Source organism: Macrobrachium rosenbergii, chromosome 40 (assembly GCF_040412425.1).
Source record: "Macrobrachium rosenbergii isolate ZJJX-2024 chromosome 40, ASM4041242v1, whole genome shotgun sequence".
NCBI classification, from domain to species: domain Eukaryota; kingdom Metazoa; phylum Arthropoda; class Malacostraca; order Decapoda; family Palaemonidae; genus Macrobrachium; species Macrobrachium rosenbergii.
Window position 1 is genome coordinate 7,070,931 of NC_089780.1, and position 22,867 is coordinate 7,093,797.

The window sequence follows — 22,867 nt, forward strand, 5'->3', positions numbered from 1 at the left end:
GGAAGAGTTGAAAGCCCAGAATACCTGTGAAATTGCCAAGGAAGAGTTGAAAGCCCAGAATACCTGTGAAATTGCCAAGGAAGAGTTGCAAGCCCAGAATACCTGTGAAATTGCCAAGGAAGAGTTGAAGAGTGAAATTGCCAAGGAAGAGCAAGCCCAGAATACCTGTGAAATTGCCAAGGAAGAGTTGAAAGCCCAGAATACCTGTGAAATTGCCAGTGAAGAGTTGAAAGCCCAGAATAGGAAACAGGAAGAGTTGAAAGCCCAGAATCGAAAGTTGAAGAAAGCCCAGAATACCTGTGAAATTGCCAAGGAAGATAATGCCCAGAATCGAAGAGTTGTTGAATACCTGTGAAATTGCCAAGGAAGAGTTGAAGCCCAGAATACCTGTGAAATTGCCAGTGAAAAATTGCCAAGGAAGAGTTGAAAGCCCAGAAAGCTGAAATTTAAAGAGCATTTAAACAAGATGACACTGGTTGGAGACCCCTAAGATTTGTGAAAAGGTTAAAGCAGAGGAACACAATGGGATGCATTGAAAGCCCAGAACAGTGAAATTGCTTCTAAAGATCTGTCTTCCTGTTACTAAAAAGTATAGTTAAAAGCAGTTAAAAGCATTTAAACAAGATGACACTGGTGTTGGATAACCAAGAAAAGGTTATAAGGTAAAAACTTTTTTAATTGCTTCTAAACTCTGTCTTCCTGTTACTAAAAAGTATACTGTCAGAAGTGCAGCTCTATATTGTAGGAGATTAATAGTTTTTAATTGCTTCTAAATTCTGTCTTCCTTTAAAAAGTATACTGTCAGAAGTGCAGCTCTATATTGTAGGAGATTAATAGTGGTTTTTTGTTCAGCAAGCAACTAAAAACTATTAAGGTATATAAATTTCAGTACTGCAAAGTGAAGTTTTTATAACCTGCAATAAAAGTAATATAATGTTGCCTTGCTTCATTGTATTTAATGTAATACTGTAATTTACATGTTTATTTTAGCTTTGTAGTTTTACATAACAGGTTTTGTTTCCCTTTTAAAAAACTGTTTTACTTTTGAAATAAATATTCTAAAAATTTAAATTTGAAGTACACATTTAACCAATAATTATAATTCATCAGTAATAATAATTACTTGGTCTTTAGATGATGTCTACACTCATATTTACAGAAATAAACACATTATACAAAATAGTAATTATTGAATAATTACTGTACAGTACAATAACTATAAGTAACAAGTTCGAAGGGTAGAAAAAGATTTTTCACATTCAAATATGTACTAAAATAATATAAAGTTCCATATTTATTTATGAAGAATGCACTGAAGCTTCCATTTCTTCATCAGTTCCCATTTCTTCATCTTAAATTTTTTTTTTTTTTCACTGAATAGGAAAAACCTCATCAACATATATATCCTTTGATCTCCCTTAACATTATTATAAATGTGGCCTTTAAAAGAGGACCGTTATCTATTAAATTAACAAAATTTGAGCTAAATACACTATTCAGGGTGGTTATGCATTTGATGTCACTGCTAATTTCTTAAGATGTTCCATAAAGACTTGCAAGCTCACATCGTCCGTCAACACTGGGGCGCCGCCATCCTGCAAAAGAGTAAACACACTCTTGGTCAAAGATGTTAACTCAATGCATTGAGAAGTATTAATTGATTGTTAGTATTAAAGAAAATGCAATATTGGGAATTGTTAGTATTGTTATCAAAAATACAATATTGTGAAGAAAGACTTCAAATGTAATAATAATTCAATTCCATAACACATAAGCAACTTTCCATACGAAACCCTAACTTGAGATTGCCCATTTTATTTCACGAAATGTTCTCAGCAGAAATTATCCAAATGATGAACAACAGTAGGCAGGTACATACAAATAAATCAGTTCCTAGTGTTAATCAGATCTCAATCTCAGAAGTCTAATGTTTGGCAGGGAGAAGGAACATTTCTAAATAATGGGTTTGTATAAATACAAAGTCCTTGGGCAGGACAAACTGACCCCCTCTTATCCAAGGACAATACCCAATGGAAAATTTGTCCAAGCCACAGTCCTCTTAAGGATGATAATTTTCAACAAGATGATACAGACATTCCCACCAAAGAACCAATCCTCTTAGCTCTAGCAAGCTCCTCTAATTGCTCAGCTTCCTCAGATAACAAGCTGGTTGATCCCCTGAGGTAATGTCTTCTGAAGCTGTAGGGATCACAGAGTAAAACAAATTTTTGAGGTGCGGGCTCCCAAAACGGGATGATTAAACTTGACCAATCAGCAATCTTAAACCTATTTTGTATTTATGAAGAGGAAAAATGTGAAAATAACATATCTGTCACAGATAATACTTAACCATTATTCTGCTATTCAAGTACATAAGCTACCAATATTGTCTATTGTGGCATCTGACTTTTCTCCACATTAAAGATGCCCCACATGAGAGGAAACTAAAGGTGATAAAGGAAAAGTTCAAAAACTGTTCCTAAGAGTTCTTGCTAAATTTCCTGCTACCCAAGAGCTGGCATGTAAAAAAAAGTTGTATATTTTGATGAACTTGAATCACCCATCAAAAGACCTGATACTAATGAACTCATTGTTGTACCAAACATAACTAGTGAATAAACATAACTAGTGAATAAGTTACGTCAAGATGTGGCAATGGTAAAACAAATTGATAAAGATTAACACCCTTCAAAACTTTCAACACCGGGGAAATGTGTGTGCACATTAGTCCAGATGAGCACAAGCAAGTTGGAACCAATGGATCTGCGCATGCAAGCGCAGCGCCCCCCTACTGCTGTTTCTCTCTGAAAACTTTCCTCCAAGACACTTTGCAACAAACAAAATGGACAACGCAAGTGATGGGTTTATTGTAAAAAGTAAAATAACAGTTAGTCCATTAGGCAAGAATAATGTCCAGTTCTGCATCCCCCGTTTGTCTGTATGTATGTTCCTGTAGAGTAACTGTGATTATTTCCAACTACAATTCAAGTAATATTGACATAACAGAACCATCTTCTACGGTACGAGTGTTCACAACCTGTAGCCACTGTGTTTCCTGTGCCATCTATCTACTAATGTATTGAAAATAGAACAGCAATTCACCATCACCATCTTATCACAACTCTGCGGGAAAAAACAGGTGTCACCCATCACCAATATAAACATACACCATCACCAAACAACAAAAAAATAAATTAAATACCGTGGCATTGGGATCTGGGATGACAGACTGAAATTGTAAAAAAAAATTTAATTGATAAGGCTGAAGAGTTTGAGTTATACTTGGGAAAACTGGACAACTTACAATGATGATTTATATGGTATCACCAAGGAGGTTTTAAAACAGGTTTCCATTACCCTACCTAATAACCTTGGAAGTCATAATTAAGTCATTTCCTTTTACGTTTAACCCTAAAGTTAATTTCTCAATCACAAGATTTTTGGAAATTTCTACCTTATATAGGTACAAATTATTCTCAGTTTTGAAGGTACTAAAAACTATTCAGTCACTGCCCATACAATAACATCTATTCTACTAGACAAAATTCCCTCCCATAAAATTACTATAAACAATTCACTGCCCAGGAACTCCAGAATACCATAAACAGGTTACTGCCTAACATATACACCAAAACCCAAGATAATATTGTAGTTTAACTACTTTAATATCTATAATTTTTGAAAAATATTCATGTATTGTAAAATTTAATTACCTCTGATCTATAGTTTGAAATACAAAAAAATAAACATTAAATAACAATTCATAGCCACTATTTAAATAAAAAAGGGTTCATACACTCACTGCCTTACTACAGAAAAATTATCAGCGTGAACTTAAAGACTGATAAAATCTTATTTACATTGCTAACTATTCTGTAAATTAAGTTCTCATAACTGAAATCACATCTGTGATGAATAATTTTCGGTACTAACAATTTTGTAAACCATTAAATTTTCTTTAACTAAAATCACATATGGAAGCTTCAAATGAAACTAAATGTATGAAAAATGAATAGGAAAATTAATATAAAATGAATTAATGTCACAAAAAAACAAAAAATTGAATGAGTACTTTCAACCTACAAAGCCAGAAAAAAAGCAATGTAAAATTTAAAATCATTCAAAATTATATTAATTCTGCTGTTCAGAGAACCTGAATAATGATGAACTCCAGATAGTGACAATTCAGACGAATTTATAAATAACCTTCTGAGTAATAGATACAATTTTATGGAATGAAATACATAAAAAAAAAAAAAAGGTATTACATTAACAAAACCATGGACATTGCTGTACAAAAGAAACTGTACTTACCCCACCATACATTGCATTATTGTGAGTCTGCGATGGATTGACTTTGGATAACAAGAATCGAGCCTGAAAAATAAAAAATCGTAAATAAACCGTGACAATGAAATGTGGCAGTAGAATTTATGTTTTGAAATGTTAGCAATTAATATTTTACATACTCTTTAATTTATTAATTAGTCATCTTTTCTATATTTCCCATTACCTTCTGTTACTTCTTTTGAATAATCACCATATTCTGGGGAAGCTTGAATTTCCAATCAATGGCCCCTTTGGTGGGCTTGTTCCATATGAATAGGGTTCAACTTATGAATAATTATAATAATTAAGGGGACCTAGTTTTTACTGTAATTTGAAAAAGGTTTATGCATTGAGATAACTGAATATCCTCTAGATATTTTGTTAATTAAAAAACAATGGAAAAAATGTGAGGACTTATTACCTGAGAGGCCCCTTGTTTGAGATAACTAAATAACCTTGTAAGTCCCAGCCTTTGGCCTAAATTTCATATTCCACCTACCTCGCTCCTTGTGCGAGATAACTGAATAACCCCTAGATTTTTTGTTAATCAAAAAATGGAAAAAGTATGCGCAGAACTTATTACCTGAGAAGCCTCCTTGTTCGGTCTCTACGTATCTAGGGATGGGGAACCTTGTCGCCAAGATGTCCTGAGCGTCGTCGATCGGCGCCTGCAACAACTCCTTGAAGGTAGCGTATTCTTCTTTTTCGTGGTACCCCTCCTTCTTCCAAGCTGCCATTGTCTGGGATTTGAGATTTAAATTTACTAATTAAAAGATGCTTTAAGGATTGAATGTGGAATCATGTGCTCATATATAGATGCTTTCGTACTCACAAATAGTACTTAATAAAAGTAATTCTTCACATACTTATAAAACATAATTCTCCCCAAATACTTATTAAATGCAATTCTTCCCTAATACTTATTAACAGTTAATTCCTTACTAACACTTATTCAAAGTAATTCTTCAATACTGTCATTCTTAATGGATACCTGCTAATTTAATCACTAACATGACATCCAATTCACAATCAATTCTAACACATCACTTCCCCTCAACATAAAACACTGGAAAAATGAGAGAACAATCAACTCACTTCTCCTAAAAAGATAAGAACTAAGAAGAATGTATCTAAAAGCAATATTCGATCTGGTTGTATAGACGAAGTATCGAGCATAACTGCTTCGATGCCACTGAACGAGTAGCTGTAGAGAACTGGCTGGATCATGGTCAAGCATTCCGTCACAGATTCTCTGTTCAGCATACATCTGTTGGAATGAATAAAATTTTAATTTAATGTAGTACTTAAGTACAGTCCTGTAATACAGAATGAACAAACCAGCAAAAAATCATGAAATTCAAGAGCTACTGTACAACATACTGCTTTAGTGCTTACCTATAAAACGAAGTTTCGTCCGGAGAATTATTGAACACTTGCAAAAACTGTGAACGTCTAAGATGGAACATAAATTGAGGGTATAATGTGAATGTGTCGTGGAACCTGTAACTGTTGGGGTCGTTAGGGATGAATTCGCCGAACTTCTGACACTGAAAGATTGAGAGAGAGTGTGAGTACGTCTTTAATATATAAAACATATATATGTCAGTTACTGGCTTAAACTATATGCAGTAGAAAGTTAAATAATAATTCAAGACTGATTCATATAATGGACATCGATACAAAAATGATAACCTTGCATTAATCAAGTCTACAAAATGCATTCAGGCAAATACTTTGTATACATATAACTGAACAATGTATGAATTTATGATACTCTTCAAATATACATGTACTGTACACTTTAACACTGAGTAAGCTAGTAAGCTTGCAGAATCCATTGGTCCTAAATCTTTTAAACTTTCATGAAGACTGATGCTTACTAATCTGATAAGCATCCTATCAACCCAGCGCAGTACATCCGTTCCATCCTGATCCGTTTCAGATCTGTGAACGGCTAGTCTCGCCATCAACACGGCTGCTGCTTCCTGATCAAATCCTGCTGACACTGCGTGCTGGCCAGTTTGTGGATCGACCCAACTGAAAAAATCAAATGCAAATTTCGTTATTCTATGCTGTTTCATACCTGTTATGCATAATTGTGTAAGAGAACAGAATAAAATATAGTACCTGTATAGAATTTAGGCTGAAGGCCAAGTGCTGGGACCTATGCAGTCATTCAGCACTGAGAGGGAGACTGACAGCAAGGAGGTTTGAAAGATGTATTAGGAAAATCTTGCAGTTTCACTATGCAGGAGAATATGAATGAAGGTACAGTAAAATGAATAAAAGAAGTTGCAGCTAGAGGCTGAAGGGACAATGTAAAGACCCTTAAGTAAAGCCTACAGTTAACTGCGTAAGAGAAAAGGCCACAATAATTCCAAAGAAAATATGCTACCACGCACGGGTTTACTGTACAAACTTCAGGGTACTGAAAGCTTGACTCGTGCTATGATAAAGATATCATCAACTCTGCAGAAGGAAAACAATACTGTATATAAAAACTACCATCACTTCACTATTAATAAATAAAACTTCAACATTAAATGCACAACAACGAACACTGGTCTTTCAAAATAAAACTCAAGGACTCACTTTCTGGCAACTGTAGTGACCCGGCAACGCAGCTGACCCGACGGATGCTGGTACCTGGTGATGAACTGAACGTGACCCCTTCCCCCCTGAATTTCGCCCCTTGCTGACTAGCAATCTCGAAGAACAGAGCCACCGTGGTGCCTGGCGTTAAACCACACAGCTTCCATTTGGTTGTGTTGCCGATGCCTATTTCCATCTCCGCTACGTTCGGGCCCTTCTCGCGGGCAGAAACACAAGGTCCGAGTGCTCCAGCAACTGGGTGGGAAAATTAAATACAAAGGTTGAGTGTGAATTAAAGGAAATTAAGGCTGAAGTTGCATTGGTATTCTCATAAAACTCACCTACAGGATTTACTCAAATGAGGACTGGAAATGAGTGAAGGTGAATTTACATGTCTGACTAAAATTATGAATGGAAAGAAAAAGACACTGTAGTAAGAAATGCAACTGTGACTTAATAACACTACAAAGATCTTTTAGTAATGATTAACTGTCTGCAGAGTGCTCTGAAAATGATTGGCAGTAACCCCCTACAGGAGGAATTAAAAGAAAAAACCTCCTAATGAAATTTTATACAAATATGGCTCAATAGTCTGGCTAAACTTTATTACCGTAGGAGAAATAACCCCCCAATACACTGCATTATGAAAAAATAAAATATCCTAGTTCAAATATATTTACTGAATAAACTGGAATAAACAAACAAAACCGCTGAATACTCACTCTTTAATTCTCGAGAGGTCTTCACTTCCAAGGTAGCATTGAAAGCCATCTCTAAGTTACCCTTTTCGTCGCGTGTAAACACACGCTGGAATGTTGTCCTGAAGAGCGATGAATTGAAGGAGTCTCCTAATACCATGTGCCCTCTGAAAAAATATAATCAATTTTTCAAACACTGCACTTGAAATTCTTGTTTTAATCCAGACCTATCCGCATTTAGCTAATTCTCCAGATTTGCATCAAACTAGCTAGCATATGTTAGGTGAGATTTATAGCTAGTGTAATTTAACATCCAATTGACAGTAATCAAGATTGGTTTGTAAAATTCCAGGTGCTTATATTTTAAACTTAGTCACTGGTGACCACAGAACCTGTAATTCACTAGGGGAAAGACAAGACCTTCCGCAAGGGATGACCAGTTCGGTGTAGTATGATAACATGTAAGGGACATGCAATTTATAAACTGAAAGATAGAAAATGGGGGAAGAGAAGAATAGAACAAAAATGCATAACACATTAAGTAAATCAGAACCAAAATCTACATACCCAGTGTAATTGCTACAATACTTCATTTCGTGAAGGCCAACTTGATCAAGAGCACAGGCGTAAAGATCTACAACATGGCCGTTATTAGAAACTCGCTGCCCAAGACCCTCGTAAAATTTGATGGCCTTCTTCATGTACTTGCAGTTATCCTGAAAGAATTATAAGAAGGCTTTTTATCATAAAACATTCAACTGTTATCTCTAGTCCTTCATATATATTAATCATAACCCTTCAAATCTCCTCAGAAAGAAATCAGAACCAGAAATTACCTTCTCAATATCGTGATGTGATCGAATAGGCTTACGCAAGTCGTCGTCAACCACCATACCAGGACCGTAAGAACAGGCGCCTCCCAGGAAAGTCATGATGCGTGCTCCAGTATTTGGATAGCAAGCCTGTCAATCATAAAAGCACCTTTTTACATGCACAGTATATATAAGCAATTATAAGGCTTCCTATTAGTTTCAGATTCTTTGTCTAAATTTCAAAACCATTCTGATTTTCTGGCAGCTGAAACCTATTACTCAAATTACTCTATGGCAGCTGGAAAAATGAATTAATTCACGGATTACTTTGCAGAATACATTTCATATTTGCTTTCGACAAGAAGATAAATCATAAGTATCCATAAAATCAACTTAACAAGTGAACACAACTTTGAATACTCACCTCAAGAAGACCAATTGCAATTGAAAGAGCAGCCCCGAGGCACGAAGGGGCCTCTTTCCAGTTGAAACAGGCCAGGGATCTCTGCGCAAGTCTGTCAAAATATCCTGCAACATTATTTCGCATTCCTGAACAGGCTGCAGGAAACGGTTGTTCATCTGATTGGTCTGATTTCCTGGTGCACCCTGGCCGGGCATCTGCAAAGGGAAAGTGACACTTTAGGGACAATTCTTTTAAAGGAAAATGCCAAATTACACTACCACACTAGCTGACCAACCCTGTGCTGCCCAGGAAAACTCTCTCTCTCTCTCTTTCTATTAAGATAGATGCTTCAATTACACTGCCCAACATTTTTGATATTTTATATTTCACCCCTTTTCACCCCTCCTTCCTACTGGGGCTGAACTTGAAGGGCATCAGGAGTGTCACTATTCATCTCAGCGACCTCAAAATCTAAGAATTAGACACTAGTATCTGTTTGCTGGAAAATACACACATACATACATCCATTTTTATATATATAGAAGATAACGGAACTTTATGGCTCTAGGTAATTTCATTAATTTTTATCATGTTTCGAAATGTTGCATTTATTTTTCAACTATTTTTTTTTTATTATTTATTTTTTTCTTTTTCTTTTTGTTGTTTTTGTTCATCTATTATGATATTTAGAAAACTTACCACAGTTTGTACAGTCTTTAATCCAACTCCTAAATATTCCTGCACTGACTTTGCAGTCTGGTCCTTGTGTCCAGGGAAGACATACTGCCTCCTCATTACCTCAGTAGCTAATACATGCACCTGTAAATGATAAGATAAATTTAAAGTCTGTAAGAGTTTTCTAGATACTTCAGCAGTTATAGTTAAACATACTAAGGTTTTTAAGAAGATTACTTAGCAATGTTAGATCTTGAGCAGTAAAAATAAACCAATTAATGAAACGCTAAGTAATTTACCATAACTAGATTAAAAATTGACCATCTTAGGCATGCTTGTGGCAATGAGGACTCTGAACATATGTCAAGAATGTATAAAATGAAATGAATCAGTCTTAAAATTGGTAACTACTTTCATTAATTTCAACAACAGGAGTCACAAACTCACGTGAATATGGCGACCAAAGGTGATGAGCCCAACAAGAGCATTGGCTGGCATCAAAGAGAGTGACATGGTGATCGATTCTTTGAGTGCCCCAGTTCCTCCTCGTCTATGCAGGTGTCTACGACGAACAAGAAGATGGGAGGCATCATCTGTTGTCTCTGAAGAATAAGACAGAGAAACATTATTTTACAGTAGTGTAACATATTTTATAGTACTGCCCAGAATATAAGAAAACATGGGTGACCCTTGAATATTAAAACAATTAGATGAAAACTCTCATGCACTACATGACTGATATATAAAACAAACTACTTGCAGTACTCCATCATATTTGTGCAACATTTCAATGTATATGACAATCTGGTACAGGTCAAGTTTCTACCACTACCATTAACCATCGCCACAACTAATATCTTATGAAGTTTCCTTTTAATGCACCCAAGAATTCCTTGTAGAATATACTATACCAGTACTTACTGTAGTAACAATGTCTATGTCGTACTTAACGTACAACTTTGCACCAGGAATTTTCATTCTTATATAAAAAAAATCTGTTCGAGTTCTTAACGTAAGTCAAATCTCCATACTAAGATTTTTACCTTGAGTGAGAACTGCCTGTATTCTTAAAGGCATTCAGACAGGCTAAGAGGAACTACTGCTGGTCGCATGACAGCTCTTTAGCCCTATACAGCAGATTTAATACTAGTAGTAGAACTTGTTCCCCGGCAGTTGAAAACCCTGGGCTGACCTATACACAGATGTACAGTGCATGGTAATTAATAAAACCTTCATATTAGACACAATCTTAAACCTTAGTCTCTACAATAAAATAAATTCTTACCATGATAGTATACTCAATTGTTGAATACTGTGGGAACAGTTCCGCAGGCTGGCTCTGCTCACTTATTGAAGCGTAGGAACTAGGGAAGGTATTTCGATGTAGGCAGAAACAACACACCCACAATTTGGATCGATAGTCAACCTGTACATGGGGAACAAGAAACAAGTTATTTCAGGGCAGCGTTCAGTATCAAAGTTCAGAACTACAGTGTAAAGAGTAACTACTTTGACTATTAAAGATTCACTGGAAAAATACAGCACTATGACAGGGCAAAACAGCAATAGAGAATAGAACGGAATGCAGAATTTAGGCCAAGTGCTAGGACCTATGAGGTCATTCAGTGCTGAAAGGGAAATTGACAGTAAGGAAGTCTGACAGGAGGAAAACCTTGCAGTTGCACTGTCAAACAATTGTTAGGAGAGGGTGGCAAATCAGGTGGAAGAAATTACGTATGAAAAGAGGTAGAATGAAAGAGGATGCAGCTAGGGGATGAAGGGATGCTGCAAAGACCCTTAAGTACTACCTACAGTGCACCACGTGAGATGCACTGACGGCACTAACCCCCTACTGGGCAAAACACCAATAGGCCCTTACCTGACACAACGGATTTAAGATGGCACCACACTGAGCCTGCTGGCACCTCAATGGTTCATAGCAAATCGGTGGTAAATCGTCCCTTTTCTTCAGAGGAGTGTACATGGAAGCAACTGGTACAACCATGCGCGTTGCCTCGATTCGACTGGAGGGCCACACGTTCCAGGAAAATCTGACACCCTGGATGGAATGAATTTGTGCTTCAATAAAGATAAAAATTCTAAAATTTCTTTCATTATCAATGTGTCAGTAGGAACTTCAAATTAAATATGAGCAGGTGATACTGTGAAGATTCTACAAAAAATAAAGTACCTCTCATGTTTATAACATATAAAGTACCTCTCTTGTATATAAAATAGAAAGGGCCTCTGTTATATATTATATATAAAATATAAAGTACCCCTCTTGATTATAAAATATAAAGTACCCCTCTTGTTTATAAAATATGAAAGTGCCTCTTATTTATAAAATAAGAAAGTGCCTCTTATTTACAAAATATGAAAGTGCCTCCTATTTATAAAATATGAAAGTGACTCATTTATAAAATATGAAAGTGCCTCTTTACAAAATAAGAAAGTGCCTCTTTACAAAATATGAAAGTGCCTGTTATTTACAAAATATGAAAGTGCCTATTATTTACAAAATATGAAGGTGCCTCTTATTTACAAAATAAGAAAGTGCCTCTTATTTACAAAATATGAAAGTGCCTGTTATTTACAAAATATGAAAGTGCCTCTTATTTACAAAATATGAAAGTGCCTCTTATTTACAAAATATGAAAGTGCCTCTTATTTACAAAATATGAAAGTGCCTCTTATTTACAAATATGAAAGTGCCTCTCTTGTCCATAAAACCGTTAGTACCTTTATTAAATAGCAAGCACCTCTCTCGTTCATAAAATACAAAAGTACCTCTCTCGACTCCTGCTGTTCTATGAACTCCTGATAGCTCTGCTGGGACTGCTGACTTTGCTGCTGCTGTGGCTGCTGTTGTGGTGCTTGTTGCTGTTGATACTGATCCTGCGGATACTGCTGTTGTCCATACTGGCCTTGTTGGGGCTGGAAACCCTGCTGCTGCTGTTGCTGCTGTGGCTGGAAACCCTGCTGCTGCTGTGGCTGAAAACCTTGCTGCTGCTGTGGCTGAAAGCCCTGCTGTGGTTGGTAACCCTGCTGTTGATACTGATCTTGGGGCATCTGCTGATACTGCTGGCCTTGCGCAGCGGCCGCAGCAGCCTGCTGCTGGTATCCGTACATCCTGAAACAAGATGGGAAATGTTACGTTGCTGACGAAAACGCGACTTAAGTCAGGGGTGTCAAACTCATGGCCCGTGGGCCAAATGTGGCCCGCGGGATGGTCTTAAGTGGCCCGCGAGGTGCCAAGAGATTTTTCAACTAGCTATTATAACTGTTAGAACTGAGGAAAATTTAACTAAAGTTACTAAACTGTTAAAATGTGACATAAGTTTTACTTTTCATTCATATGACAATAATTTATTAATTTATTTCATATGAAATAAATTAATAAATTATTGTCATATGAATGAAAGGTAAAACTTATTATGTCTCGTTTTATCAGTTTAGTAACTTTTGTTAAATTTTCCTCAATTCTAACAGATGAACCCAAATAATGTATTCTTGGTAAACCAGGATGACCAGCAAAATAAGTTTTATAATCTTCAGTCTTGCCAATAAGTAATTACCAAATCTTTGATGGCCCTCGAGACCATAACCAAGTGCATAATTGGCCTCGAAAAGATTTGAGTTTGACACCCCTGACTTGAGTCATCATAGTAGTGCCTACTATAAAATGTTAAAACATGATGGTAAGTCTTACTGACCGTATTAAGAAAAACAAATGAAAAACAAGTTCAATTACAGAACTGCACTTTTAAAAAAATAGAACTAATTTTAACATTAAATAAAAAATGTTAAACATGTTGGCAAGTCTTACTGGCAAAATTTTAGAAACTAATGAAATACTGTCAAGTCTTAAAAGCTAATGAAATACAAGCTAAATTAAGAAAATGCACCTATAGAAGAAATAAAACTAATTTTAACATAATAAAAAATGTTAAAACCTGATGGCAATCTCACTGTTCACGTCTTTAAAACTAATGAAATAAAAATTGGATCAGATTAAGAAACTGTACCAAATACTGTACAAAATGTTTCACTCTACAACAGAATAAGCAAAAGCCTTCACAGAAAATTGTATGTCTATATTCCTGACAGGTTTAACTTTCTAAAATACACAGACTCAATAAAATGATCAGTGTTACCTCAAAACTTATGCAATTATAACATTTTTGATAGTTTTATCTTTTAGACTTCATCTCAAGAGGTTCCAAAGTTATATTAATTATCCCTTAAGCCTTGGGAAACTTGCCTGGAACATATCTAGCTGAAAACATAATGATTTTAGTCTGAATAAATGCACTTTTTGTGATAAAACCATCGTATATCAGTATGTTTAAACTCAACCAGTTTTAATTTTATACTCTGATCTGCTTTTTGGGGGTTGGAATCCCCTGCAAATATGGGGGTTCACTGTACTTTTATACCTGATCTGCTTTTCAAATTCTCTATTACTTCCACCTACTCAAAACCATAACCCTTATTTACAGAATTCTATTAAAACAATTTTTTCAACCTAAATCATTCAGTGACAACTGACCCCCACCTACATGAAATTAGTAAAGCATATACAAAGTGCAAACGAAATCTGTATTATCTACATTAAAAGAACGCACTACTCACATAGCAGCCGATGACATCAAGTGTCTATGGTTGATAATGTAACCTGACAAAGAATAAAAGACTAATAACCAACAAATCTGCAAAGGTTTGTCAAAAATTTGACGCTAAACAGAAATTACAGTGCTGTACATAGGGCCTACAATATGCCATCTCTGAGTACATGGGTGATGCTGCAGACAATCCCTTGTGCAATAGTCAATATATACAGTATTTGTGTACAGTATACAGACTTAATATGTACTCAAGTACAATAGACTATCAAAACCTCGAACGGTAAAATCTACAAAACATTTGAGAGATGATCTATAGTTAATGCAATGAATGAAGGCCTGCTGTAATTGCAGAATCTTACAGTGAAGTACCCCATTATATCTATGCTAAATATCTGGATGTGAAAATTTCATAAGTTTAATGAGCAATTTGTAAGAAAATAATCATTGCAAAGAACAGACATTAATGGAAAATGTAATAACCTGTTTTTATGGCATAAAATTGTATCCAAAGTTGTATTAACATCTACCTGATTCAACATATGTTCCTCAAAATAATTACTTTCAGCTGCACCTGTGCCAATAAGCTTTGGCTTACTGTACAGTAAAAGACTATCATCTATCAAAGATCATTCACAAACTCAATGCTGCAATAGTTCTTTTAATTCAACTCACTTTTCCAAATATTTAATGTTATTTTAAGGCTTCCCGAATTCCCCATACCAATCTGAACTTTGAACGTCCGTGCATTTTCTTAAAACTTTTGTTTTTCTGTGCCAATGCTTTTAATCTGAAGCAGGCCAACAGTCCCATGTACTGAAGCAAATACTATAGTCTTATCTATCAGACCTTCATTGCGTGGATGTCATAATGATGATAATGACACTTGAATCTTATCTATGATGTTATTCAACTTACAAAATAAATTATGATGATGTTTTCTGGTTGATTACTTATGGTAATCACAAAGAAATAAAGTGTATTTTTCTTTGAAAACATACTCCAAAACTGTTATTCTGAAAAGCTCCGCAGGATGTCGTGATTAGTCCCGGCCCCTTGGGGCCAAACACAGAAACAAACAGTGAATTTCTTAAGCTGGGCAAACACAGAAACATAAAACAGTGAATTTTAAATTATCTTGGTAAATTTCTCAAATTATCTCATCTGTACTGCGTTATGTATCCCCTTTACTATATTGTTCTGTCAAATTTTATTAATAAGTGATATTTGTGTTGAGCTATCCTGCAGAATTGCACCCTAATTCACCATAAACAATCTTTCATCTTATTATGGTGGACAACTGCAAAGAAACTCAGGTTTATAGACAGATTAAGGAAACTGGCGAAGGACTCATCGCAACCTAGCCTAGAGTGATGCCAGGTCCTACCTTGCCTAGGGGTGGGGGTACAAAACCCCTCCAACTTCACTAGACCTTGAGTGCCACAAGTCAGACTAGATCTGGGGATGCATCCTAAACCAACCTTGCCAAGTCTAACCTAACCAACCTTGCTTAGCCTGTCCTAGCCTAATGACACCAGCCCTGCCCGGCAAAGGGTGCGAACCTCCGTAACTTTAAATAAAAAGAATATCAGCATGATTTAGGCCTCAATGGATCGACCTTGCCTAGCCTAATGACACAGGGCACCGCAAGTCAAGTGCATATGGGGATGTGTCCCAGCCTAACCTTGCCTAGCCTAAAGGAACCTAACGGCACGGGGTTTGCCGGTGTGGGGGAACGAACCTCTTTAACCTTAATTAAGAGGTATCGCAGCATGATTGAGGTTTACAGGGGTACGTCCTAGCTTAACCAAACCTAACCCAACGATACGTCCTACCAGGCCCTACGTCCTAGCCTAGTTTAACCTAACCTAACGACTAACTACCCAGGGAATTGGGGCCCCAACCCCAATTTAAGAGTGTTGCAGCCAAATAAAATTTAAATAAAGCCAAGTGCGTCCATAGGCTATCCTATAGGCCTTGATAAAGTATAAAGCCAAATACACCTATATCCTATTGACCTAGATAAAGCAGCTGAATAAATCTTAAAGCCAAATATGCCTATATATATTATAGACCCAGATAAAGCAGCCAAATAAAGCTTAAAGTCAAATATGCCTATATCCTATAGGCATACATAAAGCATCCAAATAAAGCCAATACCGCCTATATCCTATTAGACCTAGATAAAGCAGCCGAATAAAGCCCAAATAAAGCCAAATAAGTCTATATCTTTTATACAGGCCTACCCTAAGCTATAGGCTGGTCCTAATGGATGACTTTAGCCCATAATTAATAAATTTAATGTAATTTTTAAATGGCTTGAGATAAAGCTGCCAAATAAAGCTTAAATAAAGCCAAATGTCTATATCTTCTATACAGGCCTACCCTAAGCTATAGGCTGGTCCTAATGGATCACTTTAGCCCATTATTAAAAAATTAATGTATTTTTTAAATGGCTCGAGATAAAGCAGCCAAATAAAGCTTAAATAAAGCCAAACAATCCTATACCTTACAATCCTACGGGCTGATATACAATGCTTTCGACGGCTGACGTGTCTTTATAAACAATCAAGGTCGAGGACCTAATTTCATTCTTGGGCCCAAAATAATAAAGTTTTTTGACTAAATAAAATATAAATGACTGAAAAACAATTTTATATATAATAATACATAAAAAATATTAATAATTAATAAAATATATAAGAAAATAGGTCTTATCAGCCGTCAGGGGGTTGTAAACGTCGTCTTTATATAAGCTCCGACGGGCGTTAATTAATTAACAGACCTTTTCAATCATATCTGTAATTAATAACGAGGTTATTAATTCCATAATCTCACCTTCCGGTTCGCTCGATCAGGCGTCGAAGTGAAAAATCTCCCCGGACGAAATGACGTAGGTCTTGTCGACACAACTTCCACGTCTACACTGACAACGTTGGAGCCTTTCGCGGCGCATCTAAAGTCTCTTAAAAGGGGAAATTACTCATAATTTTTCGTTATTTATGAGTTAATTAACACTTAATTAACTTTATAAAAATTTAAATAATTTCTAAGTAATTTTTTAAACGTGTTACGTGTCGTAATATGTCTTAAATCTCCAACGATCGCTCGAGAGCTGGTGGAAGTTACTTATCGTATTTCGTTCAAATTTCGTTAATAGACGTTAAAGTAACTTAAATAGATTAAAATTAATTTGTAATTAACTTTTTAAGTAGTTAAATTATCATGATATTGATAAAACTTCAACTTATTTCCAAAGAACTGTCAGTTTCGGCGAGTGTTGGAACCTTGCAGACGATGCAAGACTGTAAAATGAAATAAAAATATAAATAAAAAACTTGACATAGGTTTAACATGATGATAAATGAACTTGGAGGTTGATTATAAAGTAATGTAAGAAAATTAACATAATGCGAGCCAAAAGTGATGCAATTTAAGCGTTACTTTAAAGGGAAAACTTGTTTTGTTGCAATAAACAAGATTGTTCCGTTAAGGGTCGTAGGTAAAAGCTTGACTGACCTACTGTACACTAGTTTGAATGGCCTTAACATAATTGTTATGATTTTGAAATAAACCAGAACATAATTTATATATATATATATATATATATATATATATATATATATATCTACATAGCTTTATTTACGTATTTTTATATTTATTTCGCATGTCTCCATCTTTATTTTTTTTCTGTCTGTCGTTACACACACGCACACACACACACAACAAATCTTATTCACACTTCCTCTCCTTCGTAAAAATATTGTTTAGTGCCTTCTCTATCTCTCTCTCTCTCTCTGTGGCCACACAAGCCAAGGGAACAGCCAAACTGAACAAAACAGAAAAAAAACTAGACAATTTTGGCAAGAATCTCGTACAATTATAGTAAAAACAGCGTTGTGAATAACAGAATATATTATACAAAGAAGGTAGAAAGGTAGGCTTATATGCAAAAGATCTGGGAGTAATTTGAAGTGTCTATGGAAACCAGTGAGGGAAAGAAATGGTGAGATGTGAAGAAGTGGTAAAAAAGTGGATAAATCAAGTGTCAGGAGGAAGGATGAGAGGAAGACTTAGGAGTGCTGGACAAACAGTGTTAAAAAGTGTTAGAAAACAAGTGTTTTAATATTCAGGAAGCATAAATTGCATGCAAAACAGTGGTGAATGGCACAATTATGCGTAAAAGAGTCTAACGTGCTACAAATGAGCCTCTGTATGGGCCTATGAAACAGCTAATATTTTAGAAGTTTCCTGCTCACAGGCTCATCAGCTCTCAGTATTCATACCTCACTTCCATAAAGGATATTTGGTTCAACAATAACCTAGGATTATCCCTTAAACACCCGTATTCTGCTGAGAATAATGTGCATAAACCACGATACTACCTTGTACGCGTTGCATATGAGAAAGTTTAAGCTTTCTAAGGGACGGAAGTTGTTTATATAAATATATAAGTTTACCCTTAATTTTAAAACTGCATTGATCCGTTTTCTTTTGAGACCATATTTGTTCCTTAACAGAAAACGGTATTTCGTAACGACCAAAATGTGTATTGAAATATGGAATCAGTATCCGGATTAAATGATAGACTTAAATCACTTTAGTTTTACTTTAGTTTGCCAATTGCAGATTGAATTTTGAGTATGAAGGAATGAACTATAATGATATCTCGCTTAATTACGGTATATTACATAACATAAATGCGAATTATTTAAGTAAAATTACTCAAATTTGTTGTTCACTTTTTTTGGATACAGTCTGATGAGATAGTGGCAAGTATCTACTTATATCGATATACCAAGTCATTCTTTGCCTCAAACGCAAAGTAGAACCACCATTAATTTTTTTTACATTCTAGATTCACGTATACTTAATTAAACGACAGAATTGACCACAATGGCCAATGTATAATGTCCTATTAGATATCACAAGAAGTCTTAATGCTCATTTAGTGCTGCAGACTCAAAACAAAGATTTTGCTGTTAAGGAAAACTGAAATTTACCTGAGAAATTCTATCTCGACATATTAAAATTTGTAACGAAGTGATTCTTTGTTTCATTTATGACCTAAACATAAAGTAATAGGCAGATCCTTACTTGCTATTCAGCTGAAATAAGCAGTGATAGAATCCAAAGATATGTTGTTGATGAATATCTATGGTCCTGCATGCTAGCCTGATTCAGTTGTCATCACTATGAAGTGTCAGCTGATCCATGGATGACCCTGGAAAAGAAAAAAAAGGTTTAATTTAAACTTTCCAGCACATTCAAGAAGGCTGTGCTATCAGGACCTCAAAAGTTAAAGCAAAGATGCAATGCATTCATACACTAAAACGATATTCCTATTGTTTTAATGACTTATTTAGATTTTTTATCTACTTAATTCATTTGCTAATCTATCTTTTCTTTTCCCAAATCTGGTCTCTTCTTTCTGTATTTCCAGTTACTTCTGGTCATATCTTTCAAATGAACACCATGATATTCTCTGGAAGCTAGAATTTCAAGTCAATGGACCCTGTAGGCTTGATCTATACGAGAGATTCATTTCCTGAATAATAATAATAATAATAATAATAATAATAATAATAATAATAATAATAATAATAATAATAATAATAATAATAATAATTAGTAATTCTGAAACCTTAGCTAATGTCATGTGTACATATTTGTAGGCCTACTTCCTCCCTCTATATATTCTTTCTAGACAACTTTTCTATTTACAGTTAAACAAAGACAGTATTTCTCTTCAGGTTTGAAGCAATCGAATCCATTTTGAATTTCTCCGTGAAAAGGTTATGTTTTTCCACCCTTCAAGAACTTGATACTTGTTTCACCAAAAGGTTGGTTCTCCACATTCAGAAAACTCGTTTTCTCACACTCTTGCAAAGATGTCCACTTCTCTTAGGGCGGTAAGTAAAGTGTCCCAAGGTATTAAAAGGGTAAGAGAGTCCTGGCGTGGACTTCTGGACTCATCAATCCAACTGAAACGATTCTAGCCGTTCAGTAGAAGGTAATGCACCAAAATCATTCATTTCTTGATTGTGTTATCTTGTCAAACAGACAGTTTCAGAGCTTTGCAGTCTAATACTGTTAAAATAACCTATGAGACCGAGTTCTTTGGTGGCGTAAATTTCTTGCCTGTATGCAGGAATGCAAAGGATTGCTATAGAAATCAATGAAACCGGAAAAATTTAATTAGTTTTCGAATGATTAAATATCCTTCCATACTGCCGCCACTATCTCATAACCACACATCTGCCCTAAAATGAAAAAATGCAGTGTCTGCAAAATTTTCGAAATTGAGATATGCCATCTGTTGGGCTCGTGAAACACTAATGCACGAGTTACTGCAGTTTCAGAATGATTCCTCAATGCTTTCCACGAGTATTTAGGGGATCCCATTTGCAGTATCTGCAAAATCAATAGCGAGGCAAGGGAAAACTGCAGTATCTTCCATTTTTCTCAGTTTTGTATTTTTGCAGATACTACAGTCTTCCATTTTAGGGCAGACATGTCTGCTGAAGATGGCAAAATCATTTAGATTTTGCCCCATTTTTTAACATTTCTTGACAGATAACGAAAGCAATGGGTCTGGTCAATGTTATCTACAGCAGTTCAGTTTAACTATCTCCCCCCACAACCTCACTAACTAACTTCTTGTTTAATATTCCTTCCTATCACGAGTTCGACCATATTTCCTGTACATTATGGAAGTCTTATTTCATATTTATGAACCAAAAATGGCGAGTTTGAGATCAACAAGAATTTGAACTGAAAATGAGCCGGAATTTCATAAAGAACTTTGAACAAAGTTTTGCCAACAGCAGTTTTAGACACTGGCACCAGTGGCAAAGAGTTTTATAGAGAGAGAGAGAGAGAGAGAGAGAGAGAGAGAGAGAGAGAGAGAGAGAGAGAGAGAGAATCAAAATTCTATATCAAGAATTCTAAAGAAGCTGAAAACAAACTTCGCAGACAGTTTGGAACGTACAATACGAAAAAATACAGCTTTGAATCTTTATTAAACCAAAGTCAACACAAAACAGGACGAAACATGGAAGATCAAAGAAAAAAAGAGCACAAATACAAATAATATTTATTAAAAAGACAATCTCCGCTCATGTAATGCTCGCGTAATGCACGTGTGTACAACAAGTAACAAGAGTACATTGTATCGTTTGGGTATCTTACAGAGGAATAAAATAAATCATAAATAAAAACGTTAATGGCACAAAACAGCTAGATTCAAGGGTTACAAACAGAGGACCAGCCCTCGCGGAGATGATATGATTCTCAGGCCCAAATCTTTGGGCCCTAAGTGAAGTGCTTCAGGAGGTTCGTTTCCTGTGTGACCTCTCTCAGTGGTAAGTGGATTCACTCGATAGAACCTTCTAGAAGTTGAATGGGACAGCTGGTCTGTCGTAGTTATAACCTGCCATCTGGGTGCCACAGTGCCCTGGAACTGTCTGGGTAACTGTGACTGTGTTGACGATGTTGTTGGTGTAGTAAACTGTAGACACAACGGGGTTGTTGACTGTCTCGGTTTTGTAAACGACAGATGTGCCACCGGGTACTGTGACCACCTGGGGCACTCTCTGGGTTTCCGTCACAGCGACAGTCTGTTCGACCACAGACACGCGAGTTGACACCACAGTCTGGACGACTGTCGTTGGCACAGCCACAACAGACGTTGCGATGTTCTGCGCCGTCTCTGTAACAATCTGGGTCTGGTAGTTGACGACTGTCGTTGGAACAACCTGCGTCTCAACCTGTGTCTGGGTCTGAGTGGCATATTCTGTGCGGTCTACAGTTTCGTACTGAGTGTCCGTGACAACTTGTGTGGTGGCAATGGTGGTGACAACAGGGACAATTTGGGTGGATACCACCTGGGAAGTGACGGCAGGCAACGTGGACACGATATTATTGACGTAAGTCGAATAGATGACACTGGTGTCAAAGACGGTTTCAGCTGGCAGTGTCTGGGTAATGACGTTTGTGCTGGTTATGTACTCTGTCTCGTAAAGAGTCTGTGCTGGAAGAGTCTGTACAACAGTGCTGGTTACATATGCAGTTTCATAGTTGATGATTGTGGTCGGGACAACCAGAGTAGAATACGCAGTCTGGATTACTGTCGATGGAACGACGTTGGTTTCGACAACAACGCGGGTAGTCTCTACGACAACGGTCGATACCCTGGTTTCAGTGGCTGTATTGTATACTGTTTCAGCAGGCAGAGTTATTGTACTGGTCTGTGTTTCAGTCTGGGTCTGTGTGATTGTATTTGTAATGTAATTGGTGGTGTAAACAGTGTTAACAACAGTCTCTGTGTTTGTGAGCGTCTGAGCTTGTACTACGACACTGGTAGAGACTGCAGTGCTTGTGACTACAACGTCATTGTAGACAGTTGTGGGAACAGCTTGAGTCTGGATTTGCAGGCTTGTTTCTGTGACTATAGTAGTTGCACAAGTAGTATCTGGAGCAGGTTGAGGGCCTGGAGGAAGGTAACCCCCACCCAGGATTTCGTTGAAACGCACATCTGCATTGCTGAACGACGGCTCAAGTCCAGTGAGTTTTGCTCCCAGACATCCACTGACCACCAGCAACAGTGTCAGTAATACAGAGCGCTGCCCCATCCTGGGTGTAAGGAAAAAAAAAACAAACTTTGATGAGTTATCAAAACCAAACACTCGAGCATTTTTAAAAAGCAACAGTATCAGAAAATGTATGAACCAC

At 36.3% G+C, this 22,867-nt stretch overlaps 2 protein-coding genes across 2 annotated transcripts in view; both read right to left on the minus strand.

The window, feature by feature from the left end:
• Window positions 1-1,249: 1,249 nt before the first annotated feature.
• Window positions 1,250-17,096, minus strand: Sec23 (transport protein Sec23). Its single transcript, XM_067083071.1, is given in 22 exon segments — window positions 1,250-1,595; window positions 3,203-3,229; window positions 4,315-4,384; window positions 4,921-5,069; window positions 5,425-5,596; window positions 5,725-5,876; window positions 6,210-6,366; window positions 6,922-7,018; window positions 7,021-7,176; window positions 7,644-7,786; window positions 8,187-8,335; window positions 8,456-8,581; window positions 8,856-8,893; window positions 8,896-9,049; window positions 9,534-9,653; window positions 9,957-10,045; window positions 10,048-10,111; window positions 10,795-10,935; window positions 11,389-11,568; window positions 12,300-12,642; window positions 14,145-14,187; window positions 16,973-17,096. Coding segments are annotated over 21 exon segments (2,634 nt in total). The 5' UTR covers window positions 14,162-14,187; window positions 16,973-17,096; the 3' UTR covers window positions 1,250-1,505.
• Window positions 17,097-21,218: 4,122 nt separating this feature from the next.
• The window catches only part of LOC136826089 (uncharacterized), a 96,949-nt gene continuing 95,300 nt past the window's right edge, over window positions 21,219-22,867 (minus strand). The window contains exon 4 of the mRNA XM_067083058.1: window positions 21,219-22,768. Within this exon, the coding sequence (XP_066939159.1) occupies window positions 21,526-22,767 (1,242 nt within the window). The 5' untranslated portion in view covers window position 22,768 and the 3' untranslated portion in view covers window positions 21,219-21,525. The remainder of the gene's footprint in view (window positions 22,769-22,867) is intronic.